Below are 27,789 nucleotides of genomic sequence, written 5' to 3'. Positions count from 1 at the left end.
CCTCACCCTCCACCTTCCCCCTCAGCTCCTCACTCTCCCCTTTCCCTCTCAGCTCCTCACTCTCCCCGCTCCCACTCAGCTCCTCACTCTCCCCTTTCCCACTCAGCTCCTCACTCTCCCCACTCCCCCTCAGCACCTCACTCTCCCCTCTCCTACTCAGCTCCTCACCCTCCACCTTCCCCCTCAGCTCCTCACTCTCCCCTTTCCCACTCAACTCCTCACTCTCCCCGCTACCACTCAGCTCCTCACTCTCCCCACTCCCACTCAGCTACTGACCCTCCCCTCTCCCTCTCATCTCCTCACCCTCCACCCTCCCACTTTGCTCCTTACTTACCCCACTCCCACTGAGCTCATCATTTTCCCCTCGCCCACTCAGCTCCTCACTCTCCCCGCACCCACTCAGCTCCTCACTCTCCCCGTTCCTACTTAGCCTCTCACACTCCCCACTCCCACTCAACTCCTCACTCTCCCACTCAGCTCCTCAATCTCCCACTCAGCTCCTCACTCTACCCTATCCCGCTCAGCTCCTCACTCCCCCCTCCCACTCAGGTCCTCACTCTCCCACTTAGCTCCTCACTCTCCCCTCTCCCACTCAGCTCCTCCCTCTCCCCACTCAGCTCCTCAATCTCCCCAATCCCACTCAGCTCACACTTTCCCCGATCCCACTCAGCCACTCACTTTCCCCGCTCCCACTCAGCTCCTCACTCTCCCCTCCCCCACTCAGCTCTTCAATCGCCCCAATCCCACTCTGATCCTCACTCTCCCCGATCCCACTCAGCTCCTCACTCTCCCACTCAGCTCCTCACTCTCCCCTCTCCCACTCAGCTCCTCACTCTCCCACTCAGCTCCTCACTCTCCCCGTTCCTACTTAGCTTCTCACACTCCCCACTCCCACTCAACTCCTCACTCTCCCACTCAGCTCCTCAATCTCCCACTCAGCTCCTCACTCTCCCACTTAGCTCCTCACTCTCCCCTCTCCCACTCAGCTCCTCACCCTCCACACTCCCACTCAGCTCCTCTCTCTCCCCACTCCTCCTCAGCTCTTCACTCTCCCACTCAGCTCCTCAATCTCCCACTCAGCTCCTCACCCTCCACCTTACCCCTCAGCTCCTCACTCTCCCCTTTCCCACTCAACTCCTCACTCTCCCCCCTCCCAATCAGCTCCTCACCCTCCCTGCTCCCACTCAGCTCCTCACTCTCCCCTTTCCCACTCAGCTCCTCACTCTCCCCACTCCCACTTTGCTCCTTACTTACCCCACTCCCACTGAGCTCATCATTTTCCCCTCTCCCACTCAGCTCCTCACTCTCCCCTCTCCCACTCAGCTCCTCATTCTCCCCAATCCCACTCAGCTCTCACTTTCCCCGATCCCACTCAGCCACTCACTTTCCCCGCTCCCACTCAGCTCCTCACTCTCCCCTCCCCCACTCAGCTCCTCAATCTCCCCAATCCCACTCAAATCCTCACCCCTCTCCCACTCAGCTCCTCACTCTCCCACTCAGCTCCTCACTCTCCCCTCTCCCACTCAGCTCCTCACTCTCCCCTCTCCCACTCAGCTCCTCACTCTCCCCTCTCCCACTCAGCTCCTCACTCTCCCCACTCCTACTCAGCACCTCACCCTCCACCTTCCCCCTCAGCTCCTCACTCTCCCCGATCCCACTCAGCTCCTCACTCTCCCCTCCCCCACTCAGCTCCTCAAACTCCCCAATCCCACTCAGATCCTCACTCTCCCCGATCCCACTCAGCTCCTCCCTCTCCCCACTCCTCCTCAGCTCCTCACTCTCCCACTCAACTCCTCAATCTCCCACTCAGCTCCTCACTCTCCCCTCTCCCGCTCAGCTCCTCACTCCCCCCCCACTCAGCTCCTCACTCTCCCACTTAGCTCCTCACTCTCCCCTCTCCCACTCAGCTCCTCACCCTAGCTGCTCCCACTCAGCTCCTCACTCTCCCCTTTCCCACTCAGCTCCTCACTCTCCCCGCTCCCCCTCAGCACCTCCCTCTCCCCTCTCCTACTCAGCTCCTCACCCTCCACCTTCCCCCTCAGCTCCTCACTCTCCCCTTTCCCTCTCAGCTCCTCACTCTCCCCGCTCCCACTCAGCTCCTCACTCTCCCCTTTCCCACTCAGCTCCTCACTCTCCCCACTCCCACTCAGCTCCTCACTCTCCCCTCTCCCACTCAGCTCCTCACTCTCCCCTCCCCCACTCAGCTCCTCAATCTCCCCAATCCCACTCAAATCCTCACCCCTCTCCCACTCAGCTCCTCACTCTCCCACTCAGCTCCTCACTCTCCCCTCTCCCACTCAGCTCCTCACTCTCCCCTCTCCCACTCAGCTCCTCACTCTCCCCTCTCCCGCTCAGCTCCTCACTCCCCCCCCACTCAGCTCCTCACTCTCCCACTTAGCTCCTCACTCTCCCCTCTCCCACTCAGCTCCTCACTCTCCTCTTTCCCACTCAGCTCCTCACTCTCCCCACTCCCCCTCAGCACCTCACTCTCCCCTCTCCTACTCAGCTCCTCACCCTCCACCTTCCCCCTCAGCTCCTCACTCTCCCCGCTACCACTCAGCTCCTCACTCTCCCCGCTACCACTCAGCTCCTCACTCTCCCCGCTCCCACTCAGCTACTGACCCTCCCCTCTCCCTCTCATCTCCTCACCCTCCACCCTCCCACTTTGCTCCTTACTTACCCCACTCCCACTGAGCTCATCATTTTCCCCTCTCCCACTCAGCTCCTCACTCTCCCCGCACCCACTCAGCTCCTCACTCTCCCCGTTCCTACTTAGCTTCTCACACTCCCCACTCCCACTCAACTCCTCACTCTCCCACTCAGCTCCTCAATCTCCCACTCAGCTCCTCACTCTCCCCTATCCCGCTCAGCTCCTCACTCCCCCCTCCCACTCAGGTCCTCACTCTCCCACTTAGCTCCTCACTCTCCTCTCTCCCACTCAGCTCCTCACCCTCCCCACTCCCACTCAGCTCCTCCCTCTCCCCACTCAGCTCCTCAATCTCCCCAATCCCACTCAGCTCTCACTTTCCCCGATCCCACTCAGCCACTCACTTTCCCCGCTCCCACTCAGCTCCTCACTCTCCCCTCCCCCACTCAGCTCTTCAATCTCCCCAATCCCACTCAGATCCTCACTCTCCCCGATCCCACTCAGCTCCTCACTCTCCCACTCAGCTCCTCACTCTCCCCTCTCCCACTCAGCTCCTCACTCTCCCACTCAGCTCCTCACTCACCCCGTTCCTACTTAGCTTCTCACACTCCCCACTCCCACTCAACTCCTCACTCTCCCACTCAGCTCCTCAATCTCCCACTCAGCTCCTCACTCTCCCATTCAGCTCCTCACTCTCCCCTCTCCCACTCAGCTCCTCACCCTCCACACTCCCACTCAGCTCCTCTCTCTCCCCACTCCTCCTCAGCTCCTCACTCTCCCACTCAGCTCCTCAATCTCCCACTCAGCTCCTCACCCTCCACCTTACCCCTCAGCTCCTCACTCTCCCCTTTCCCACTCAACTCCTCACTCTCCCCCCTCCCAATCAGCTCCTCACCCTCCCTGCTCCCACTCAGCTCCTCACTCTCCCCTTTCCCACTCAGCTCCTCACTCTCCCCACTCCCACTTTGCTCCTTACTTACCCCACTCCCACTGAGCTCATCATTTTCCCCTCTCCCACTCAGCTCCTCACTCTCCCCTCTCCCACTCAGCTCCTCATTCTCCCCAATCCCACTCAGCTCTCACTTTCCCCGATCCCACTCAGCCACTCACTTTCCCCGCTCCCACTCAGCTCCTCACTCTCCCCTCCCCCACTCAGCTCCTCAATCTCCCCAATCCCACTCAAATCCTCACCCCTCTCCCACTCAGCTCCTCACTCTCCCACTCAGCTCCTCACTCTCCCCTCTCCCACTCAGCTCCTCACTCTCCCCTCTCCCACTCAGCTCCTCACTCTCCCCTCTCCCACTCAGCTCCTCACTCTCCCCACTCCTACTCAGCACCTCACCCTCCACCTTCCCCCTCAGCTCCTCACTCTCCCCGATCCCACTCAGCTCCTCACTCTCCCCTCCCCCACTCAGCTCCTCAAACTCCCCAATCCCACTCAGATCCTCACTCTCCCCGATCCCACTCAGCTCCTCCCTCTCCCCACTCCTCCTCAGCTCCTCACTCTCCCACTCAACTCCTCAATCTCCCACTCAGCTCCTCACTCTCCCCTCTCCCGCTCAGCTCCTCACTCCCCCCCCACTCAGCTCCTCACTCTCCCACTTAGCTCCTCACTCTCCCCTCTCCCACTCAGCTCCTCACCCTAGCTGCTCCCACTCAGCTCCTCACTCTCCCCTTTCCCACTCAGCTCCTCACTCTCCCCGCTCCCCCTCAGCACCTCCCTCTCCCCTCTCCTACTCAGCTCCTCACCCTCCACCTTCCCCCTCAGCTCCTCACTCTCCCCTTTCCCTCTCAGCTCCTCACTCTCCCCGCTCCCACTCAGCTCCTCACTCTCCCCTTTCCCACTCAGCTCCTCACTCTCCCCACTCCCCCTCAGCACCTCACTCTCCCCTCTCCTACTCAGCTCCTCACCCTCCACCTTCCCCCTCAGCTCCTCACTCTCCCCTTTCCCACTCAACTCCTCACTCTCCCCGCTCCCACTCAGCTCCTCACTCTCCCCACTCCCACTCAGCTCCTCACTCTCCCCACTCCCACTCAGCTACTGACCCTCCCCTTTCCCTCTCAGCTCCTCACTCTCCCCGCTCCCACTCAGCTCCTCACTCTCCCCTTTCCCACTCAGCTCCTCACTCTCCCCGCTCCCCCTCAGCACCTCCCTCTCCCCTCTCCTACTCAGCTCCTCACCCTCCACCTTCCCCCTCAGCTCCTCACTCTACCCTATCCCGCTCAGCTCCTCACTCCCCCCTCCCACTCAGGTCCTCACTCTCCCACTTAGCTCCTCACTCTCCCCTCTCCCACTCAGCTCCTCACCCTCCCCACTCCCACTCAGCTCCTCCCTCTCCCCACTCAGCTCCTCAATCTCCCCAATCCCACTCAGCTCACACTTTCCCCGATCCCACTCAGCCACTCACTTTCCCCGCTCCCACTCAGCTCCTCACTCTCCCCTCCCCCACTCAGCTCTTCAATCGCCCCAATCCCACTCAGATCCTCACTCTCCCCGATCCCACTCAGCTCCTCACTCTCCCACTCAGCTCCTCACTCTCCCCTCTCCCACTCAGCTCCTCACTCTCCCACTCAGCTCCTCACTCTCCCCGTTCCTACTTAGCTTCTCACACTCCCCACTCCCACTCAACTCCTCACTCTCCCACTCAGCTCCTCAATCTCCCACTCAGCTCCTCACTCTCCCACTTAGCTCCTCACTCTCCCCTCTCCCACTCAGCTCCTCACCCTCCACACTCCCACTCAGCTCCTCTCTCTCCCCACTCCTCCTCAGCTCCTCACTCTCCCACTCAGCTCCTCAATCTCCCACTCAGCTCCTCACCCTCCACCTTACCCCTCAGCTCCTCACTCTCCCCTTTCCCACTCAACTCCTCACTCTCCCCCCTCCCAATCATCTCCTCACCCTCCCTGCTCCCACTCAGCTCCTCACTCTCCCCTTTCCCACTCAGCTCCTCACTCTCCCCACTCCCACTTTGCTCCTTACTTACCCCACTCCCACTGAGCTCATCATTTTCCCCTCTCCCACTCAGCTCCTCACTCTCCCCTCTCCCACTCAGCTCCTCATTCTCCCCAATCCCACTCAGCTCTCACTTTCCCCGATCCCACTCAGCCACTCACTTTCCCCGCTCCCACTCAGCTCCTCACTCTCCCCTCCCCCACTCAGCTCCTCAATCTCCCCAATCCCACTCAAATCCTCACCCCTCTCCCACTCAGCTCCTCACTCTCCCACTCAGCTCCTCACTCTCCCCTCTCCCACTCAGCTCCTCACTCTCCCCTCTCCCACTCAGCTCCTCACTCTCCCCTCTCCCGCTCAGCTCCTCACTCCCCCCCCACTCAGCTCCTCACTCTCCCACTTAGCTCCTCACTCTCCCCTCTCCCACTCAGCTCCTCACCCTAGCTGCTCCCACTCAGCTCCTCACTCTCCCATTTCCCACTCAGCTCCTCACTCTCCCCGCTCCCCCTCAGCACCTCCCTCTCCCCTCTCCTACTCAGCTCCTCACCCTCCGCCTTCCCCCTCAGCTCCTCACTCTCCCCTTTCCCTCTCAGCTCCTCACTCTCCCCGCTCCCACTCAGCTCCTCACTCTCCTCTTTCCCACTCAGCTCCTCACTCTCCCCACTCCCCCTCAGCACCTCACTCTCCCCTCTCCTACTCAGCTCCTCACCCTCCACCTTCCCCCTCAGCTCCTCACTCTCCCCTTTCCCACTCAACTCCTCACTCTCCCTGCTACCACTCAGCTCCTCACTCTCCCCGCTCCCACTCAGCTCCTCACTCTCCCCACTCCCACTCAGCTACTGACCCTCCCCTCTCCCTCTCATCTCCTCACCCTCCACCCTCCCACTTTGCTCCTTACTTACCCCACTCCCACTGAGCTCATCATTTTCCCCTCTCCCACTCAGCTCCTCACTCTCCCCGCACCCACTCAGCTCCTCACTCTCCCCGTTCCTACTTAGCTTCTCACACTCCCCACTCCCACTCAACTCCTCACTCTCCCACTCAGCTCCTCAATCTCCCACTCAGCTCCTCACTCTCCCCTATCCCGCTCAGCTCCTCACTCCCCCCTCCCGCTCAGCTCCTCACTCCCCCCTCCCACTCAGGTCCTCACTCTCCCACTTAGCTCCTCACTCTCCCCTCTCCCACTCAGCTCCTCACCCTCCCCACTCCCACTCAGCTCCTCCCTCTCCCCACTCAGCTCCTCAATCTCCCCAATCCCACTCAGCTCTCACTTTCCCCGATCCCACTCAGCCACTCACTTTCCCCGCTCCCACTCAGCTCCTCACTCTCCCCTCCCCCACTCAGCTCTTCAATCTCCCCAATCCCACTCAGATCCTCACTCTCCCCGATCCCACTCAGCTCCTCACTCTCCCACTCAGCTCCTCACTCTCCCCTCTCCCACTCAGCTCCTCACTCTCCCACTCAGCTCCTCACTCTCCCCGTTCCTACTTAGCTTCTCACACTCCCCACTCCCACTCAACTCCTCACTCTCCCACTCAGCTCCTCAATCTCCCACTCAGCTCCTCACTCTCCCATTCAGCTCCTCACTCTCCCCTCTCCCACTCAGCTCCTCACCCTCCACACTCCCACTCAGCTCCTCTCTCTCCCCACTCCTCCTCAGCTCCTCACTCTCCCACTCAGCTCCTCAATCTCCCACTCAGCTCCTCACCCTCCACCTTACCCCTCAGCTCCTCACTCTCCCCTTTCCCACTCTCCCCCCTCCCAATCAGCTCCTCACCCTCCCTGCTCCCACTCAGCTCCTCACTCTCCCCTTTCCCACTCAGCTCCTCACTCTCCCCACTCCCACTTTGCTCCTTACTTACCCCACTCCCACTGAGCTCATCATTTTCCCCTCTCCCACTCAGCTCCTCACTCTCCCCTCTCCCACTCAGCTCCTCATTCTCCCCAATCCCACTCAGCTCTCACTTTCCCCGATCCCACTCAGCCACTCACTTTCCCCGCTCCCACTCAGCTCCTCACTCTCCCCTCCCCCACTCAGCTCCTCAATCTCCCCAATCCCACTCAAATCCTCACCCCGATCCCACTCAGCTCCTCACTCTCCCACTCAGCTCCTCACTCTCCCCTCTCCCACTCAGCTCCTCACTCTCCCCTCTCCCACTCAGCTCCTCACTCTCCCCACTCCTACTCAGCACCTCACCCTCCACCTTCCCCCTCAGCTCCTCACTCTCCCCGATCCCACTCAGCTCCTCACTCTCCCCTCCCCCACTCAGCTCCTCAAACTCCCCAATCCCACTCAGATCCTCACTCTCCCCGATCCCACTCAGCTCCTCCCTCTCCCCACTCCTCCTCAGCTCCTCACTCTCCCACTCAACTCCTCAATCTCCCACTCAGCTCCTCACTCTCCCCTCTCCCGCTCAGCTCCTCACTCCCCCCCACTCAGCTCCTCACTCTCCCACTTAGCTCCTCACTCTCCCCTCTCCCACTCAGCTCCTCACCCTAGCTGCTCCCACTCAGCTCCTCACTCTCCCCTTTCCCACTCAGCTCCTCACTCTCCCCGCTCCCCCTCAGCACCTCCCTCTCCCCTCTCCTACTCAGCTCCTCACCCTCCACCTTCCCCCTCAGCTCCTCACTCTCCCCTTTCCCTCTCAGCTCCTCACTCTCCCCGCTCCCACTCAGCTCCTCACTCTCCCCTTTCCCACTCAGCTCCTCACTCTCCCCACTCCCCCTCAGCACCTCACTCTCCCCTCTCCTACTCAGCTCCTCACCCTCCACCTTCCCCCTCAGCTCCTCACTCTCCCCTTTCCCACTCAGCTCCTCACTCTCCCCGCACCCACTCAGCTCCTCACTCTCCCCGTTCCTACTTAGCCTCTCACACTCCCCACTCCCACTCAACTCCTCACTCTCCCACTCAGCTCCTCAATCTCCCACTCAGCTCCTCACTCTCCCCTATCCCGCTCAGCTCCTCACTCCACCCTCCCACTCAGGTCCTCACTCTCCCACTTAGCTCCTCACTCTCCCCTCTCCCACTCAGCTCCTCACCCTCCCCACTCCCACTCAGCTCCTCCCTCTCCCCACTCAGCTCCTCAATCTCCCCAATCCCACTCAGCTCTCACTTTCCCCGATCCCACTCAGCCACTCACTTTCCCCGCTCCCACTCAGCTCCTCACTCTCCCCTCCCCCACTCAGCTCTTCAATCTCCCCAATCCCACTCAGATCCTCACTCTCCCCGATCCAACTCAGCCACTCACTTTCCCCGCTCCCACTCAGCTCCTCACTCTCCCCTCCCCCACTCAGCTCTTCAATCGCCCCAATCCCACTCAGATCCTCACTCTCCCCGATCCCACTCAGCTCCTCACTCTCCCACTCAGCTCCTCACTCTCCCCTCTCCCACTCAGCTCCTCACTCTCCCACTCAGCTCCTCACTCTCCCCGTTCCTACTTAGCTTCTCACACTCCCCACTCCCACTCAACTCCTCACTCTCCCACTCAGCTCCTCAATCTCCCACTCAGCTCCTCACTCTCCCACTTAGCTCCTCACTCTCCCCTCTCCCACTCAGCTCCTCACCCTCCACACTCCCACTCAGCTCCTCTCTCTCCCCACTCCTCCTCAGCTCCTCACTCTCCCACTCAGCTCCTCAATCTCCCACTCAGCTCCTCACCCTCCACCTTACCCCTCAGCTCTTCACTCTCCCCTTTCCCACTCAACTCCTCACTCTCCCCCCTCCCAATCAGCTCCTCACCCTCCCTGCTCCCACTCAGCTCCTCACTCTCCCCTTTCCCACTCAGCTCCTCACTCTCCCCACTCCCACTTTGCTCCTTACTTACCCCACTCCCACTGAGCTCATCATTTTCCCCTCTCCCACTCAGCTCCTCACTCTCCCCTCTCCCACTCAGCTCCTCATTCTCCCCAATCCCACTCAGCTCTCACTTTCCCCGATCCCACTCAGCCACTCACTTTCCCCGCTCCCACTCAGCTCCTCACTCTCCCCTCCCCCACTCAGCTCCTCAATCTCCCCAATCCCACTCAAATCCTCACCCCGATCCCACTCAGCTCCTCACTCTCCCACTCAGCTCCTCACTCTCCCCTCTCCCACTCAGCTCCTCACTCTCCCCTCTCCCACTCAGCTCCTCACTCTCCCCTCTCCCACTCAGCTCCTCACTCTCCCCACTCCTACTCAGCACCTCACCCTCCACCTTCCCCCTCAGCTCCTCACTCTCCCCGATCCCACTCAGCTCCTCACTCTCCCCTCCCCCACTCAGCTCCTCAAACTCCCCGATCCCACTCAGCTCCTCACTCTCCCCTCCCCCACTCAGCTCCTCAAACTCCCCAATCCCACTCAGATCCTCACTCTCCCCGATCCCACTCAGCTCCTCACTCTCCCACTCAGCACCTCACTCTTCCCTCTCCCACTCAGCTCCTCACTCTCCCCTCTCCCACTCAGCTCCTCACTCTCCCCGCACCCACTCAGCTCCTCACTCTCCCCGTTCCCACTCAGCTTCTCACACTCCCCACTCCCACTCAACTCCTCACTCTCCCACTCAGCTCCTCACTCTCCCCTATCCCGCTCAGCTCCTCACTCCCCCCTCCCACTCAGCTCCTCACCCACTTAGCTCCTCACTCTCCCCACTCCCACTCAGCTCCTCCCTCTCCCCACTCCTCCTCAGCTCCTCACTCTCCCACTCAGCTCCTCACTCTCCCCTCTCCCGCTCAGCTCCTCACTCCCCTCTCCCACTTTGCACCTTACTCACCCCACTCCCACTCAGCTCCTCACTCTCCCCGCTCCCCCTCAGCACCTCACTCTCCCCTCTCCTACTCAGCTCCTCACCCTCCACCTTCCCCCTCAGCTCCTCACTCTCCCCTTTCCCACTCAACTCCTCACTCTCCCCGCTACCACTCAGCTCCTCACTCCCCCCTTCCCAGTCAGCTCCTCACCCTCCCTGCTCCCACTGAGCTCCTCACTCTCCCCTTTCCCACTCAGCTCCTCACTCTCTCCGCTCCCCCTTAGCACCTCACTCGCACCGCTCCCACTCAGCCCCTCACTCCCCCCTCCCACTCAGCTCCTCACTCTCCCCTCTCCCACTCAGCTCCTCTGTTTCCCACTCAGCTCCTCACTCTCCCACTCAGCTCCTCACTCTCCCACTCAGCTCCCCACTCTTCCCCTCAGCTCCTCACCCTCCCACTCAGCTCCCCACTCCTACTCAGCTCCTCACCCTCCACCTTCCCCCTCAGCTCCTCACTCTCCCCTCTCCCCCTCAGCTCCTCACTCTCCCCCCTGCCACTCAGTTCCTCACCCTCCCCGCTCCCACTCAGCTCCTCACTCTCCCCAATCCCACTCAGATTCTCACTCTCCCCGGACCTACTCAGCTCCTCAGTCTCCACCCTCCCACTCAGCTCCTCACTCTCCCCAATCCCACTCAGATTCTCACTCTCCCCGGACCTACTCAGCTCCTCACTCTCCGCTCTCCCACTCAGCTCCTCACTCTCCCCGTTCTCACTCAGCTCCTCACTCTCCCCTCTCCAACTCAGCTCCTCAATCTCCCCCCCATCTCCTCACTCTCCCCTCTCCCACTCAGCTCCTCACCCTCCCCGATCCCACTCAGCTCCTCACTCTCCCCACTCCAACTCAGCTCCTCACCCTCCACCTTCCCCCTCAGTTCCTCACACTGCCCCCTCCCACAGCTCCTCACTCTCCCCCCTCCCACTCAGCTCCTCACTCTCCCCGCGCCCACCCAGCTCCTCAATCTCCCCAATCCCACTCAGATCCTCACTCTCCCCGATCCCACTCAGCTCCTCACTTTCCTCGCTCCCACTCAGCTCCTCACTCTCCCACTCAGCTCCTCACTATCCCTTCTCCCACTCAGCTCCTCACTCTCCCCTCTCCCACTCAGCTCCTCACTCTCCCCTCTCCCACTCAGCTCCTCACTCTCCCCTCTCCCACTCAGCTCCTCACTCTCCCCGTTCCTACTTAGCTTCTCACACTCCCCACTCCCACTCAACTCCTCACTCTCCCACTCAGCTCCTCAATCTCCCACTCAGCTCCTCACTCACCCCAATCCCGCTCAGCTCCTCACTCCCCCCTCCCTCTCAGCTCCTCACTCTCCCCTCTCCCACTCAGCTCCTCACCCTCCCCACTCCCACTCAGCTCCTCCCTCTCCCCACTCCTCCTCACTCTCCCCTCTCCCACTCAGCTCCTCACTCTCCCCGCTCACGCTCACTCCTCACTCTCCCCGCTCCCACTCAGCTCCTCACTCTCCCCGTTCCCACTCAGCTTCTCACACTGCCCACTTCCACTCAGCTCCTCACTCTCCAACTTAGCTCCTCACGATCCCCTCTCACACTCAGCTCATCACCCTCCCTCCTCCCATTCAGCTCCTCACTCTCCCCGCTCCCCCTCAGCACCTCACTCTCCCCTCTCACACTCAGCTCCTCACCCTCCCTGCTCCTCCTCAGCACCTCACTCTCCCCTCTCCTACTCAGCTCCTCACCCTCCACCTTCCCCCTCAGCTCCCCACTCTCCCTTTTCCCACTCAACTCCTCACTCTCCCTTTTCCCACTCAACTCCTCCCTCTCCCCTCTCCTACTCAGCTCCTTACCCTCCCTGCTCCCACTCAACTCCTCAGTCTCCCCTCTCCCACTCAGCTCCTCACTCTCCCCGCTACCACTCAGCTCCTCACTCTCCCTGCTCTCACTCAGTTCTTCACTCTCCCCCTCCCGCTCACTCCTCACTCTCCCCCCTCCCAATCAGCTCCTCACTCCTCACGCTCCCTACTCCCACTCAGCTCCTCACTCTCCCCGATCCCACTCACCTCCTCACTCTCCCCGATCCCACTTAGCTCTTCACTCTCCCCTCTCCCACTCAGCTCCTCACTCTCCCCACTCCTACTCAGCTCCTCCCCCTCCCCCTCAGCTCCTCACTCTCCCCTCTCCCACTCAGCTCCTCACCCTCCCCGCTCCCACTCAGCTCCTCACTCTCCCCACTCCTACTCAGCTCCTCCCCCTCCCCCTCAGCTCCTCACTCTCCCCCCCCCACTCAGCTCCTCACTCTCCCCCTCCCACTCAGCTCCTCACTCTCCCCACGCCCACCCAGCTCCTCACCCTCCCCGAACCCACTCAGCTCCTCACTCTCCCCCTCCCACTCAGCTCCTCACTCTCCCCACGCCCACTCAGCTCCTCACTCTCCCCACGCCCACTCAGCTCCTCACTCTCCCCTCTCCCACTCAGCTCCTCAATCTCCCCAATCCCACTCAGATCCTCACTCTCACCGAACCCACTCAGCTCCTCACTCTCCACCCTCCCACTCAGCCCCTCACTTTCCTCGCTCCCACTCAGCTCCTCACTCTCCACCCTCCCATTCACCTCCTCACTCTCCCCGCTCCCACTCAGCTCCTCACTCTTCCCGTTCCCACTCTGCTTCTCACTCTCCCCCCTCGCACTCCACTCCTCACTCTCCCCGCTCCCTCAGCTCCTCAACCTAGCCCTTCCCACTCAGCTCCTCCCCCTCCCCCTCTCCCACTCAGCTCCTCCCCCTCCCCCTCTCCCACTCAGCTCCTCCCCCTCCCCCTCTCCCACTCAGCTCCTCACTCTCCCCGCTCCCACTCAGCTCCTCACTCTCCCCGCTCCCACTCAGCTCCTCCCCCTCCCCCTCTCCCACTCAGCTCCTCCCCTCCCCCTCTCCCTCTCAGCTCCTCCCCCTCCCCCTCTCCCACTCAGCTCCTCACTCTCCCCGCTCCCACTCAGCTCCTCACTCTCCCCGCTCCCACTCAGCTCCTCACTCTCCCCGTTCCCACTCAGCTCCTCACTCTCACTGCCGCTGAAAATGAAGGCATGTTGATCAATCATATTTCAATGAATCTGTTCAATATGACAACCACAGTAGGCAATAAATGTACAATTGTGCATTTAAAATTACAGATGAATTTGAGTTAACATTGTACTGACGAGATGTGATTTGTAGTTTCAGTGCAATGCCAGTAGATGGCAGCAAGAGTACATGGAGTCATTAGCAGTTTGTCAGGATGGCTCAGACTGTGAGACTGGGGATTTCCCTTTGGGACCAGACTAAATCTCCAGGAACAATTCAGGTGGGGGTGGCACAATCTGGACTGAGTGAGAAAGTCACCCAGCAATTCCTAGATTGGCTAATTACAGTGCACACTCAGCTTCTGGGCAGACAACAAAGAGGCTGTGCAGCTTCTGAGGAGGTGAAACCTGTAGTTGAGGCATCGCAAAGAGAGAGATAGGGGAAGCCTCCAGCATGAAGACTGCCTGCAGCTTTGGCAATCCCAGTCTGTTGCCAGGAGGCTAGCTCAAGGCGACGTGCCGAGCTCTCAGTGCCTCTGGGGGTGGGGAGGAAGAAGCCACAAGCTGATCTGAAAATTTTGCTCAGCCGTTGCTAAGAGAACTTACCCAAGGCCTTTAACCAGCTTGGTCACTCTGACCAGAGAGTAGTTCTTCCAAACTCCCTTCTGCTGCCCCCAGCTCTGGGATATGGTACTGCAGTTGGTAGCGTGAAGATCTGCATTCAAACACAGCCACATGCTCCTCTCCACATACACCCAACTCACCCCCACACACACACAGACCCACACACACACCCCCACACACACACAAACCCACATCCCCCCACACGTTCCACACATACCCACCCCCACACACACACCCAAACACCTTCACACACCCAGACCCACCCCCCAAACACACCCAAACACACACAAACACACACACGCACACATCCACACACACCCCACGCATACCCAGACCTCCCAACACACACCCCCGCACACACAAACACTCGACCCATACATACCCAGACCCCCCCATACAAGCATACGCATCCCCCAGACGCTCCAACACATACACACCCCAGACACAGCCCCCCACACACACCCCACACACACATACACACACCCATACCGCCACTCACACACACACACACTCAGATCCCCCCCACACATACACCCACACGCACCCACACTCACACCCACAACCTCCATACACATACATCCACACACACTCACACCCACATCCCGCAGCCCCCCCACACATACACACCCCGACGTACCCAACACACACCCACACCCACCAGAGCCCCTCACACACCCTCTCACACACACACACACACTCACATCTCCCCAGCCTCCCCACACATACACACAGCCACACACACCCAGACACACACATCCCCCCCCACTACCCCCCCACTCCCCATACACCACCCTCACACCCCCACACATATACACACCCTCACACACACTCACACCAACACCACACTCTCACACACACATCCTTACAGACAGTGATCTCCCCCGGGGTATGAACAGTGATCTCCCTCCCAGGATTGGACAGTGATCTCCCCCCGGGGAGTGGACAGTGATCTCCCCCGGGGAGTGGACAGTGATCTCCCCCGGGGAGTGGACAGTGATCTCCCCCGGGGAGTGGACACCGATCTCCCCCGGGGAGTGGACAGTGATCTCCCCCGGGGAGTGGATAGTGATCTCCCCCGGGGACTGGATAGTGATCTCCCCCGGGGAGTGGACACTGATCTCCCCCGGGGAGTGGATAGTGATCTCCCCCGGGGAGTGGACACTGATCTCCCCCGGGGAGTAGACAGTGATCTCCCCCGGGGAGTGGATAGTGATCTCCCCCGGGGAGTGGACAGTGATCTCCCCCGGGGAGTGGACAGTGATCTCCCCCAGCGAGTGGACACTGATCTCCCCCGGGGAGTGGATAGTGATCTCCCCCGGGGAGTGGACACTGATCTCCCCCGGGGAGTGGACAGTGATCTCCCCCGGGGAGTGGACACTGATCTCCCCCGGGGAGTGGACAGTGATCTCCCCCGGGGAGTAGACAGTGACCTCCCCCCGGGGAGTGGACACTGATCTCCCCCGGGGAGTGGATAGTGATCTCCCCCGGGGAGTGGACAGTGATCTCCCCCGGGGAGTGGACACCGATCTCCCCCGGGGAGTGGACAGTGATCTCCCCCGGGGAGTGGACAGTGATCTCCCCCGGGGAGTGGACACCGACCTCCCCCGGGGAGTGGACACTGATCTCCCCCGGGGAGTGGACAGTGATCTCCCCCGGGGAGTGGACACTGATCTCCCCCGGGGAGTGGACACTGATCTCCCCCGGGGAGTGGACAGTGATCTCCCCCGGGGAGTGGACACCGATCTCCCCCGGGGAGTGGACAGTGATCTCCCCCGGGGAGTGGACAGTGATCTCCCCCAGGGAGTGGACAGTGATCTCCCCCGGGGAGTGGACAGTGATCTCCCCCGGGGAGTGGACAGTGATCTCCTTCGAGGAGTGGACAGTGATCTCCCCCAGGGAGTGGACAGTGATCTCCCCCGGGGAGTGGACAGTGATCTCCCCCGGGGAGTGGACAGTGATCTCCTCCGAGGAGTGGACAGTGATCTCCCCCAGGGAGTGGACAGTGATCTCCCCCGGGGAGTAGACAGTGATCTCCCCCGGGGAGTGGACAGTGATCTCCCTCGGTGAGTGGATACTGATCTCCCCCGGGGAGTGGACAGTGATCTCCCCCAGGGAGTGGATAGTGATCTCCCCCGGGGAGTAGACAGTGATCTCCCCCGGGGAGTGGATAGTGATCTCCCCCGGGGAGTGGACACTGATCTCCCCCGGGGAGTGGACACTGATCTCCCCCGGGGAGTGGACAGTGATCTCCCCCGGGGAGTGGACACTGATCTCCCCCGGGGAGTGGACACTGATCTCCCCCGGGGAGTGGACTGTGATCTCCCCCGGGGAGTGGACACCGATCTCCCCCGGGGAGTGGACAGTGATCTCCCCCAGGGAGTGGACAGTGATCTCCCCCGGGGAGTGGACAGTGATCTCCCCCGGGGAGTGGACACTGATCTCCCCCGGGGAGTGGACACTGATCTCCCCCGGGGAGTGGACACTGATCTCCCCCGGGGAGTGGACAGTGATCTCCCCCGGGGAGTGGACACTGATCTCCCCCGGGGAGTGGACAGTGATCTCCCCCGGGGAGTGGACACTGATCTCCCCCGGGGAGTGGACACTGATCTCCCCCGGGGAGTGGACAGTGATCTCCCCCAGGGAGTGGACAGTGATCTCCCCCGGTGAGTGGACACTGATCTCCCCCAGGGAGTGGACAGTGATCTCCCCTCGGGGAGTGGTGTGGATAAGCTTGGTCATCACTGGAGAGCTGTGAGCAGCATCTCAGCACTGTGCTAATTTAGCAATGCTAATAATGCAGTGATTACATTGGAATGTTTGTGTTAATTGTCATTTAATTTGCCATGAGTCCAAGTGTTTCAGTTCTAACACTCCACACCTCCATAAGCACACATATGCGATGGTGAATAGTTCTGTATTTTGATTCTGTGCTTTTTCTCCCAGTGGTATGACCTTGATGCACCAGAGCAAGCTGATTTCCCTCTTCAGTACGAAAGCACTTTGAATGATTTCCAGAAGCTTCTTCTGCTGCGCTGTTTCCGAGTTGATCGTGTTTACCGTGCAGTGATGGATTACATCACTATCACAATGGGAGAAAAGTAAGTGATTGAATTACCCCATTACCTGCTCAAGAAATCATCCCACTGCAGCTGCAGGAAAATTAAATATCAATAACACAATCATCAAATGGGTCAGGTTTCTGTGTAGGCAGTGTCTGGGACATGTTGGTAGATATTTATACAATTAACATTTTGATTACTGAAGGTTTTTACAGCTTTACATTTTATAACAATCTAAAAGATTATATTTTCACAAATTCTTGCCTAGGAGTAAATACAACTGTAGTATTTTCAATGTAACTGGTTATGTGTTCTGTTTTACTGCAAAGATGATACTACAGTCTTTCATGTTCAGATATTTATGTAGGATAAAGAAGCATCAAACACAAAGCTAGGATCTTCCTGTTCTGATTAGTTAGGGTCAGATTAAACCTTTCAAGTCATCAATGACCCCTTTTTAGAACTGCTGATTATTTTTCCAGTTAACAATACAATTTGTGCGCTGGGAAGCAGAGTTTGTTGTTTAAAGTGAGTATGTATGGATTGCTGTTATTCTACTGCCTGCTGTTGGTTCAGTAATATCAGGTGGCAACAGGTAATTTGAGTCCCTGAGCTTCTTAACACAATTAGAATCCACTCTACCTAATAGATACAGGAAAGGTGCAGATGTGTGTCTCTAACGCCAGAGTAAATTAGCAAGGTTTCTCTTCAATTGTCCCCCTGTATTTAGCTAGCTAAGTCTCTCTAACCCATATTTGGTTTTACTAATTTCTGTTTTTTAGTGGTAATAACTCTGATACCCGCAGTATAACAATCATCTTGTTAGTCTCACTAGATGCACTTCTTTTTGTAACAACACAGAACTGATTTAGAAAAAAATTAAATGTTAGCTAGAATTGTTTGAATTTTTAATAACCCACTTTTACAAAAGGAATGAGTGCTGATCTAATCCATTTCAATTTTCCCCAGGTTTGTTCAACCACCCGTCATTAGTTTTGAGGCCATCTTTGAGCAAAGCACACCAAATTCTCCCATTGTCTTTATCCTGAGTCCTGGCTCGGACCCAGCATCTGACCTCTTAAAGTTGGCTGAGAGGTCAGGTTTTGGAACAAGCAGACTTAAATTCCTTGCTATGGGACAAGGGCAAGAAAAGGTAGATCAATTATGTCTATTGAATTTTAATTGGGCAACTGATTATTCCTACTAAGCTATGTGTGTATTTTAAAACATTTATACATTCTAATTATGATTAGATTAGATTACTTTACAGTGTGGAAACAGGCCCTTCGGCCCAACAAGTCCACACCGACCCGCCGAAGCGTAACCCACCCATACCCCTACATTTTACCCCTTATCTAACACTATGGACAACTTAGCATGGCCAATTCACCTGACCTGCACATCTTTGGACTGTGGGAGGAAACCGGAGCACCCGGAGGAAACCCACGCAGACACGGGGAGAACGTGCAAACTCCACACAGTCAGTCGCCTGAGGCGGGAATTGAACCCGGGTCTCTGGCGCTGTGAGGCAGCAGTTCTAACCACTGTGCCACCGTGCCGCCCATAATTATGTTAAGATTCACTTTATAAACTATCACTCAGCTCTGTTATTACAGCTGCAGACTTTATGTGTTAATTCACCAGCCCTGCTCTTGGAGTACCAGTACTGGCTTTGCCTACACACCAGTGTAGTACAGTGTCATGTGTTCCACATCAGTCGTGTAGTGATTCTCGGTACACTGAGATCTGCAGCAACTGGAAGTGTGAACAGATCCATCCATCCAACATGAAGGAGCTCCTGCATTTCCAATTTTTCCCTTTCCTTACCTTAAGGTGCTGGTGTATGCTGGCTTTACAAAGTTCCAGAGCTTGCTTCAGTACTCATTCTTTATGCATGAGCCTCCATTAATTATTTTTGCCCCACAAGCATACATGTGGAAAATAATGCAGAAGGTGATCAGGAAACAGGAAACCAGCTAAGGCAAGTGCATCCCTAACTCACCTGGCCTGGCCTAGGCACCCTCCCAGCCTTCTGCTGGGCAGGGTAAGACCACAACTGCGGTGTTTCCATATTATCCATCTGCCCATTATCTTTACCTGTTTAAAATAACTTCAATTGTACCTGCATTAAAATAGAAGATTATCAAATAATAAAGTGTTTGTGTAAACAAGACAAAATTATCTCCAATAAGTGATGTATGTTATTACAACTTATTAGAACATAGAACATTACAGCGCAGTACAGGCCCTTCGGCCCTCGATGTTGCGCCGACCTGTCATACCAATCTGAAGCCAATCTAACCTATACTACTCCATGTACATCCGTATGCTTGTCCAATGACGACTTAAATGTACTTAAAGTTGGCGAATCTACTACCGTTGCAGGCAAAGCATTCCATACCCTTACTGCTCTCTGAGTAAAGAAATTACCTCTGTGTTCCTTCACTGCAGAAATAAGCATAACACTCTAGTAACCAAGGGCCAGTTGTGTGACTTTGATCATTCTATGTAAATGCGTTAGGTGTTCCATTCATTCTCTCTGTCAGGTAGCACTGCAGTTGCTGGAGACAGCTGTAGCCCGTGGGCAGTGGCTGATGTTACAGAACTGTCATCTTCTTGTCAAATGGTTGAAAGAGCTGGAGAAAGCACTGGAACTAATACACAAACCCCATCCTGATTTCCGTTTGTGGCTCACCACTGACCCAATCCAAGACTTTCCCATTGGAATACTTCAGAACTCATTGAAGGTAAACTCAGAATTTTTAGCGTCCAATATTTAGATTAGTAAAAACGATAAAGTTGAAACAAATACTTGGAGCACTAGTATCTCTCCTCCTGTCATAAAAGCAATGCCTAAAACTAGCCATGGATGCTGACAGTCAACACTACCTCACCCAAGTTCCTATTTCTTTGGATGTTGCTATATCCTTGGTGTACAAAAGTAATAGAGGTGAAATAAAACAATGGGTACAACTCTGAAGAGAGTGTAAGAGCTGAGGGACCAGGGTGTATATGTGCAGAAATTATTGAAGATGGCAGGAATAGTTAATAACATGAACAACATCCTAGGCTTTATCATCCTAGGGTATGGATTATAAAAGAAAATACCTTATACTGAACCTTGCAAAACAATGGAGTGACCTCAGCTGAAGTATTGTGTCCATACATGGTGGGTTCTCATTTTAGAATTTTACTTCATAATAGGAGTATATTTATTCTGAAGACTCTGAAATATCACCTTAAGTATCTGCCACTGTGTCTCCAGTGATCAATACTCTAGCTTAGTCTGCCCAGCTAGCTTAGTTTTCACACCCTTTAGTATCTTTGTGATACTCCAACTCTGACCTCTTGTGCATCCCTTGATTTTAATCAGTCCATCAGTGTTGGCTGTGTCTTCAGTTGCCTGGGCACCTAGCTCTGGAATTCCCTACCTATACATCTCCACCAACTTGCCTCTCCTCTTTCCTCTTCTCCACTATCCCCTTCCTCTTGTCATCTCCTCATCTCCCCCTCCTCTCCCCCTCTCCCTCTTACCCCAGCTCTCTCTACCTCACCTTTTCTCTGCCTCTCTTCATCCTCCTTTCTGCTTCCACCACGTCTCCTCTCCTCTTCTCCATCTTTCTGTTTTTATAAATTGTTCCTTAAAATTATTGCTTTGACCAAACTTTTAGTCATCTGCCTGAATATTGCCGTATGAGATTGTTGTTGAATATTGTATGATAATAATCACCCTTGTGAAGCAGTTTGGAATGTTTACAATAAATTCAAGTGTGTACTACAATCAAAAAAGTATTTTGATATCTTTATGATTGAAGTCCCATATTGCTCTGTTGTTACCTTTATTCAGCTGATTGTTACCAGTGTGCTGGTCAGAAATACAGTATCAAAACGTCACTACATAACTACCCTCTAATCAGTGACAGTACTCAGTTCACGATCATCTAACCAGTATCAATTCATGATCACTGCAGGTCGTTACAGAACCACCCAATGGTCTCAAGCTGAACATGAGAGCTACTTATTTCAAGATCAGTCATGAAGCCTTGAACTCGTGCCCCCACACGGCCTACAAGTCACTCATCTACGTGTTGGCATTCTTCCATGCTGTTGTCCAGGAGCGAAGAAAATATGGCAAAATTGGGTGGAATGTCTCGTATGATTTCAATGAATCTGATTTCCTGGTGAAGTGGCTTCTAGATTTAATTTTCATTCCATGGATCATTTAACTTACATATTAGAAAATGAAATTAGAGTTTCACTGGTCCTTCTCAGGATGGCAGCTGGTAACAGGTGGTGACAGATGCAACAGGTGCAAGGCTCAGTGTTGGCACCACAACTTTTCACTTTATACATTAACGATCTAGATGAAGGAACTAAGGGGAGTCTGGCTAAGCTTGTAGATGGTACAAAGACAGGTAGAGGGACAGGTAGCATTGTGGAGGTGGGGAGGCTGCAGAAGGATTTGGACAAGTTAGGAGAATGGGCAAAGAAGTGGCAGATTAGATTAGATTAGATTAGATTACTTACAGTGTGGAAACAGGCCCTTCGGCCCAACAAGTCCACACCGACCCGCCGAAGCGCAACCCACCCATACCCCTACATTTACCCCTTACCTAACACTATGGGCAATTTAGCATGGCCAATTCACCTGACCTGCACATCTTTGGACTGTGGGAGGAAACCGGAGCACCCGGAGGAAACCCACGCAGACACGGGGAGAACGTGCAAACTCCACACAGTCAGTCGCCTGAGGCGGGAATTGAACCCGGGTCTCTGGCGCTGTGAGGCAGCAGTGCTAACCACTGTGCCACCGTGCCACCCGTGCCGCAGATGGAGTACAACGTGGGAAAGTGCGAGGTCATGCACTTTGGTAGGAAGAACAGAGGCAAGGACTATTTTCTAAATGGGGTGAAAATTCAGATGTCTGAAGTGCAAAGAGACTTGGGGGTCCTATTCCAGGATAATTTCAAAGTAAACTTGCAGGTTGAGTCAGTAGTTAGGAAGGCAAATGCAATGATGGCATTTATTTTGAAAGGACTTGAATATAAAAGCAGGGACATACTTCTGAGCCTCTATAAGGCTCTGGTCATTTGGAATATTGTGCACAGCTTTGGGCCACATATCTCAGGAAGGATTTACTGGCCCTGGAGTGTGTTCAGAATAAGTTCACAAGAATAGGTCCACAAATACAAAGCTTAACATATGAGGAATGTTTGAGGACTCTGGATCTATGCTTAATGGAGTTTAGAAGGATGAGGGGAGATCTAATTGAAACATACAGAATACTGAATGGCCTGGATAGAATGGATGTTGGGAAGATGTTTCCATTGGTAGGACCTGGAGGACCCAAGGGCACAGCCTTAGAGTAAAGGGAAGACTTTTTAGAATGGAGATAGGGAGAAATGTCTTCAGCCAGAAAATGGTGAATCTATGGAGTTCATTGCCACAAAAGGCTGTGGAGGCCAGGTTATTGAGTAAATTTAAGAGAGATAGTTTCTTGATTGTCAAGGAGATCAAAGGTTATGGGGAGAAAGTGGGAAAATGGGGTTGAGAAGCTTATCAGCTATGATTGAATGGTGGAGCAGATTCAATGGGCTGATTGGCCTAATTTCTGCTCCTATGGTCATTTTGTTTCTTTTCGAGGTAGAGGTGATGTAAATACAGAGAAATAATATTGTGTGAGTGTGTGTGTGAGAGAGAGAAAGAGACAGAGAGAGAGAGCGAGGGACAGAGTCTCACCAAACTGACTTTGCACTGCAAACTGATTGCAGTATTATTTCAATGCCACATAGAAGACAGGAGAACAACATCAAGAGAGTTCTGTTGTAAGCTATATACCAGCCCCTGGAGGAAATCCACACCCTCCTGAAGAATTAGTTAAGATTAAGAATTGGTGTGTGTCAAAGTGGATATGACTTGCCCTGGCATTGTTCTTTCACTTCCATGTGTTACCATGTGACAGACTCCATCATGCATCAGACTGTCACTGCTATAAGCAAGTGTGAGAAATATGTTCCATTTTTCACATCAATCAAAAAAGGCAGAATTCAATGAAAATTGACGGAAATTTCTCTGTATTTTTCAAACAAAACATACTTCCCAAACAATTTATATTTCACAAAGGCATAAAATGGAAACTCATTTGTCTTTCTCCCTCTGTACCTCAGGTCTGTATGGAGATCCTGAAAACATACCTGACCAAGGCTTTTGATCAGAATGACACCAAAATTCCATGGGGCAGTCTGAAGTATTTGATTGGAGAGGTATAGTGTCTACTGTTATTTTTATTCACTGTCCCGAGGTGCCGTTGAGAAAACAAGCTACCTTCTTGAACCACTGCACTCCATGTCAGACTATTTACTAAATTGCAGAGAAAACTACAATCAATAGTATAGTTTGTTAATAATTTCTAAAAGTCTTTAGAATGTTTACCTTAGAACGAACTACAAACATATTTCTGACGATGACATCAAAGTTCGATAGCATATTCCGGAAGGGTACTGTCTCAGTGCCCCACAATTGGATTGCCAGTGCTGAGGGAGCACCATATTAAGGGAGGGTGGTGCAGAGGAGGCGCTGCACTGTCGGAGAGTCGGTACTGAGGGAGCAGCGCAATGTCAGAGGGTCGGTACAGAGGGAGCACTGCACTGAAGGAGGGTCAGTGTTGAGGGAGCACCACACTGAGGGAGGTTCAGTGCTGAGGGAGTGCTGCACTGAGCGAAGGTCAGTGCTGAGGGAGCACCGCACTGAGGGAGGGTCGGTGTTGAGGAAGCACCGCACTGTCGGAGGGTCGGTGCTGAGGGAGTGCTGCACTGAGGGAGGGTCAGTGCTGAGGGGGTGCTGCACTGAGGGAGGGTCAGTGCTGAGGGAGCGCTGCACTGAGGGAGAGTCGGTGCTGAGGGAGTGCTGCACTGAGGGAGAGTCGGTGCTGAGGGAGCACCGCACTGAGGGAAGGTCAGTGCTGAGGGAGCACCACACTGTTGGAGGGTCAATGCTGAGGGAGCGCTGCACTGAGGGAGGGTCAGTGCTGAGGGAGCACCGCACTGAGGGACGGTCAGTGCTGAGGGAGCACCGCGCTGTCGGAGGGTCGGTACTGAGGGAGTGCCGCACTGTCAGAGGGTCGGTACTGAGGAAGGGTCATTGCTGAGGGAGTGCTGTACTGAGGGAGAGTCGGTGCTAAGGGAGTGCTGCACTGAGGGAGAGTTGGTGCTGAGGGAGCGCTGCACTGAGGGAGGGTCAGTGCTGAGGGAGTGCTGCACTAAGGGAGGGTCAGTGCTGAGGGAGCACCGCACTGTTGGAGGGTCAGTGCTGAGGGAGCACCACACTGTCGGAGGGTTGGTACTGAGGGAGCGCCTCACTGTTGGAGGGTCGGTACTGAGGGAGCACCGCACTGTCGGAGGGTCGGTACTGAGGGAGCACCGCACTGAGGGAGGGTCAGTGCCGAGGGAGTGCTGCATTGAGGGAGGGTCAGTGCTGAGGGAGCACTGCACTATTGGAGGGTCAGTGCTGAGGGACCGCTGCACTGAGGGAGAGTCGGTGCTGAGGGGGTGCGGCACTGTCAGAAGGTTGGTGTGAGGGAGCGCAACACTGTTGGAGGGTCAGTGCTGAGGGAGTGCTGCACTGAGGGAGGTTCAGTGCTGATGGGGGGGCCGCACTGAGGGAGAGTCGGTGCTGAGGGGGTGCTGCACTGAGGGAGAGGCGGTGCTGAGGGAGCAGCGCAATGTCAGAAGGTCGGTACTGAGGGAGCACTGCACTGAGGGAGGGTCAGTGTTGTGGGAGCACCGCACTGAGGGAGGGTCAGTGCTGAGAGAGTGCTGCACTGAGCGAAGGTCAATGCTGAGGGAGCACCGCACTGTTGGAGGGTCGGTGCTGAGGGAGTGCTGCACTGAGGAAGGGTCAGTGCTGAGGGAGTGCTGCACTGAGGGAGAGTCGGTGCTGAGGGAGCACCGCACTGAGGGAGGGTCAGTGCTGAGGGGGTGCTGCACTGAGGGAGGGTCAGTGCTGAGGGAGCGCTGCACTGAGGGAGAGTCGGTGCTGAGGGAGTGCTGCACTGAGGGAGAGTCGGTGCTGAGGGAGCACCGCACTGAGGGAAGGTCAGTGCTGAGGGAGCACCACACTGTTGGAGGGTCAATGCTGAGGGAGCGCTGCACTGAGGGAGGGTCAGTGCTGAGGGAGCACCGCACTGAGGGACAGTCAGTGCTGAGGGAGCACCGCGCTGTCGGAGGGTCGGTACTGAGGGAGTGCCGCACTGTCGGAGGGTCGGTACTGAGGGAGTGCCGCACTGTCGGAGGGTCGGTACTGAGGGAGCACCACACTGTCAGAGGGTCGGTACTGAGGTAGGGTCATTGCTGAGGGAGTGCTGCACTGAGGGAGAGTCGGTGCTAAGGGAGTGCTGCACTGAGGGAGAGTTGGTGCTGAGGGAGCGCTGCACTGAGGGAGGGTCAGTGCTGAGGGAGTGCTGCACTGTTGGAGGGTCAGTGCTGAGGGAGCACCGCACTGTCGGAGGGCCGGTACTGAGGGAGCACCGCACTGAGGGAGGGTCAGTGCCGAGGGAGTGCTGCATTGAGGGAGGGTCAGTGCTGAGGGAGCACTGCACTATTGGAGGGTCAGTGCTGAGGGACCGCTGCACTGAGGGAGAGTCGGTGCTGAGGGGGTGCTGCACTGTCAGAAGGTTGGTGTGAGGGAGCGCAACACTGTTGGAGGGTCAGTGCTGAGGGAGTGCTGCACTGAGGGAGGTTCAGTGCTGAGGGGGTGCCGCACTGAGGGACGGTCAGTGCTGAGGGGGTGCTGCACTGAGGGAGGGTCGGTGCTGAGGGAGCACTACACTGTTGGAGGGTCAGTGCTGAGGGAGCGCTGCACTGAGGGAGGGTCAGTGCTGAGGGAGAACCGCACTGAGGGAGGGTCAGTGCTGAGGGAGCAATGCACTGTTGGAGGGTCAGTGCTGAGGGAGCGCTGCACTGTCAGAGGGTTGGTACTGAGGGAGCACCACACTGTCGGTGGGTCAGTACTGAGGGAGCACCGCACTGTCGCAGGGTCGGTACTGAGGGAGCACCGCACTGAGGGAGGGTCAGTGCCGAGGGAGTGCTGCACTGAGGGAGGTTAAGTGCTGAGGGAGCACCGCACTGTTGGAGGGTCAGTGTTGAGGGAGCGCTGCACTAAGGGAGAGTCGGTGCTGAGGGGGTGCTGCACTGTCAGAAGGTTGGTGTGAGGGAGTGCAACACTGTTGAGGGTCAGTGCTGAGGGAGTGCTGCACTGAGGGAGAGTCGGTGCTGAGGTGGTTCTGCACTGTCAGAAAATGGTGTGAGGGACCGCAACACTGTTGGAGGGTCGATGCTGAGGGAGTGGTGTTATGGATGGAAGTGGCATCTTTCTGATGAGCTATTCAACCGAGCTCATGCCTGCCCACTCAAGGAGATGTAAATGACCACACACCTTCTATTTTGAAGAAGGACAGATGTGTTATCTTTGTGATGCTTTCACCAATATTTATGTCCAAACCTCTATCACAAAAATAGATACATAAAGTGATGGAGAAACTCAGCAGGTTTAGTGCCTCTGAATAGTTTCTTTTTTGGAACAATCTGCAGGTTATGTATGGTGGACGTTGTATCGACAGTTTTGACCGGCGCATCCTGACAACCTACATGGATGAGTTTTTGGGGGACTTCATTTTTGACACTTTCCAGCCATTCCATTTCTTCTATAACGATGACGTTGACTACAAGATCCCAGAGGGTGAAATTAAAGATGATTATACAGGTACTATTTGGCATTTGTATAGCAGCATCCAACAACCAGCATGTAAAGGAGGCCACGTTTACAATGATACTTAATTGAGAAAACTCTATTTCTGAGGTGTGATGGGGTAGACAGTAGTGGCAAAGGAACATAGGCTCTAATCAGATATTTCCTAAACTTTAAAAAATTACTTTACAATATTCCGATATATTATTGCTAATTTTCAGAGGAAATTGAATCTCTTCCACTTGCCAACACTCCCGAAGTATTTGGCCTTCACCCCAATGCTGAGATTGGTTACTATACTCAGGCAGCACGAAGTATGTGGGGACATCTGATAGATCTGCAACCACAAACAGGTACCTTTCAGCTGGAATCGCTAGAATTTGTCTTTGACTGTTGTCTATGTGTAAATCTCATTTTTACACAATATTCATCTGGACTTAATAGCCACATATTGTTGAATTTGTAAAATACATCAGATAGTTACATTAACTGTTCGGTTATTTTGTTTTGTTATTTTAACTGCTATATTAGTAGCTTTATATAAACCTTTATCATTTCTGCAGATTAATACACAAATATTCTGCAATAATTAGTGTTCTTGACAGGTAGTGTCTGAACCTGATCTGGGCCAATGTACTCATATCTTTAAACTTGTTTGGAGATGGTGATGGTATTTAGACCATTGCAGAAGCTGCTGCCCATGTTCTAAATGTTGGATTATAAATTATTTCGCTCAAACCTAGTTTTGCACATTAAGCCACCAGTATTTTATTCTGCTTGACCACTACGTTGGGGTTATAGCTCCACTGGCTCCCTATTTTTGCTAATCCAATTAAAATCCTTGTCATCTTTAAATCTTTCCCTAGGGATTTCAAACCTCTCCAGCCCCACCCCACCACTCCAAACTGGGGTAACATCCCCTTTTGTCCAAGGGGTGTCAAACCTCCACTTTCTCTCCAAGCAGT

At 55.4% G+C, this 27,789-nt stretch overlaps 1 protein-coding gene across 2 annotated transcripts in view; it reads left to right on the top strand.

The window, feature by feature from the left end:
* Positions 1–27,789, top strand: part of dnah10 (dynein axonemal heavy chain 10) — a 380,504-nt gene that overhangs the window by 332,302 nt on the left and 20,413 nt on the right. Inside the window, exons 68-74 of one of the 2 annotated variants that reach the window (XM_087999811.1) lie at positions 16,965–17,119; positions 18,050–18,233; positions 19,627–19,827; positions 21,052–21,261; positions 23,248–23,343; positions 26,668–26,839; positions 27,046–27,177. In XM_087999811.1, the coding sequence (XP_087855937.1) occupies positions 16,965–17,119; positions 18,050–18,233; positions 19,627–19,827; positions 21,052–21,261; positions 23,248–23,343; positions 26,668–26,839; positions 27,046–27,177 (1,150 nt within the window). Of the gene's footprint in view, positions 1–16,964; positions 17,120–18,049; positions 18,234–19,626; positions 19,828–21,051; positions 21,262–23,247; positions 23,344–26,667; positions 26,840–27,045; positions 27,178–27,789 lie in introns of those variants that run through there. The other variant, XM_087999812.1, reaches the window with a different exon arrangement.

Source organism: Chiloscyllium plagiosum, unplaced genomic scaffold (genome assembly GCF_037043375.1).
Source record: "Chiloscyllium plagiosum isolate Xiang-an unplaced genomic scaffold, Cpla_swu_hap1 HiC_scaffold_24, whole genome shotgun sequence".
Classification (NCBI taxonomy): domain Eukaryota; kingdom Metazoa; phylum Chordata; class Chondrichthyes; order Orectolobiformes; family Hemiscylliidae; genus Chiloscyllium; species Chiloscyllium plagiosum.
The sequence above is the reverse complement of the archived record's forward strand: the minus strand, read 5'-3'. Positions and strand labels throughout refer to the sequence as shown.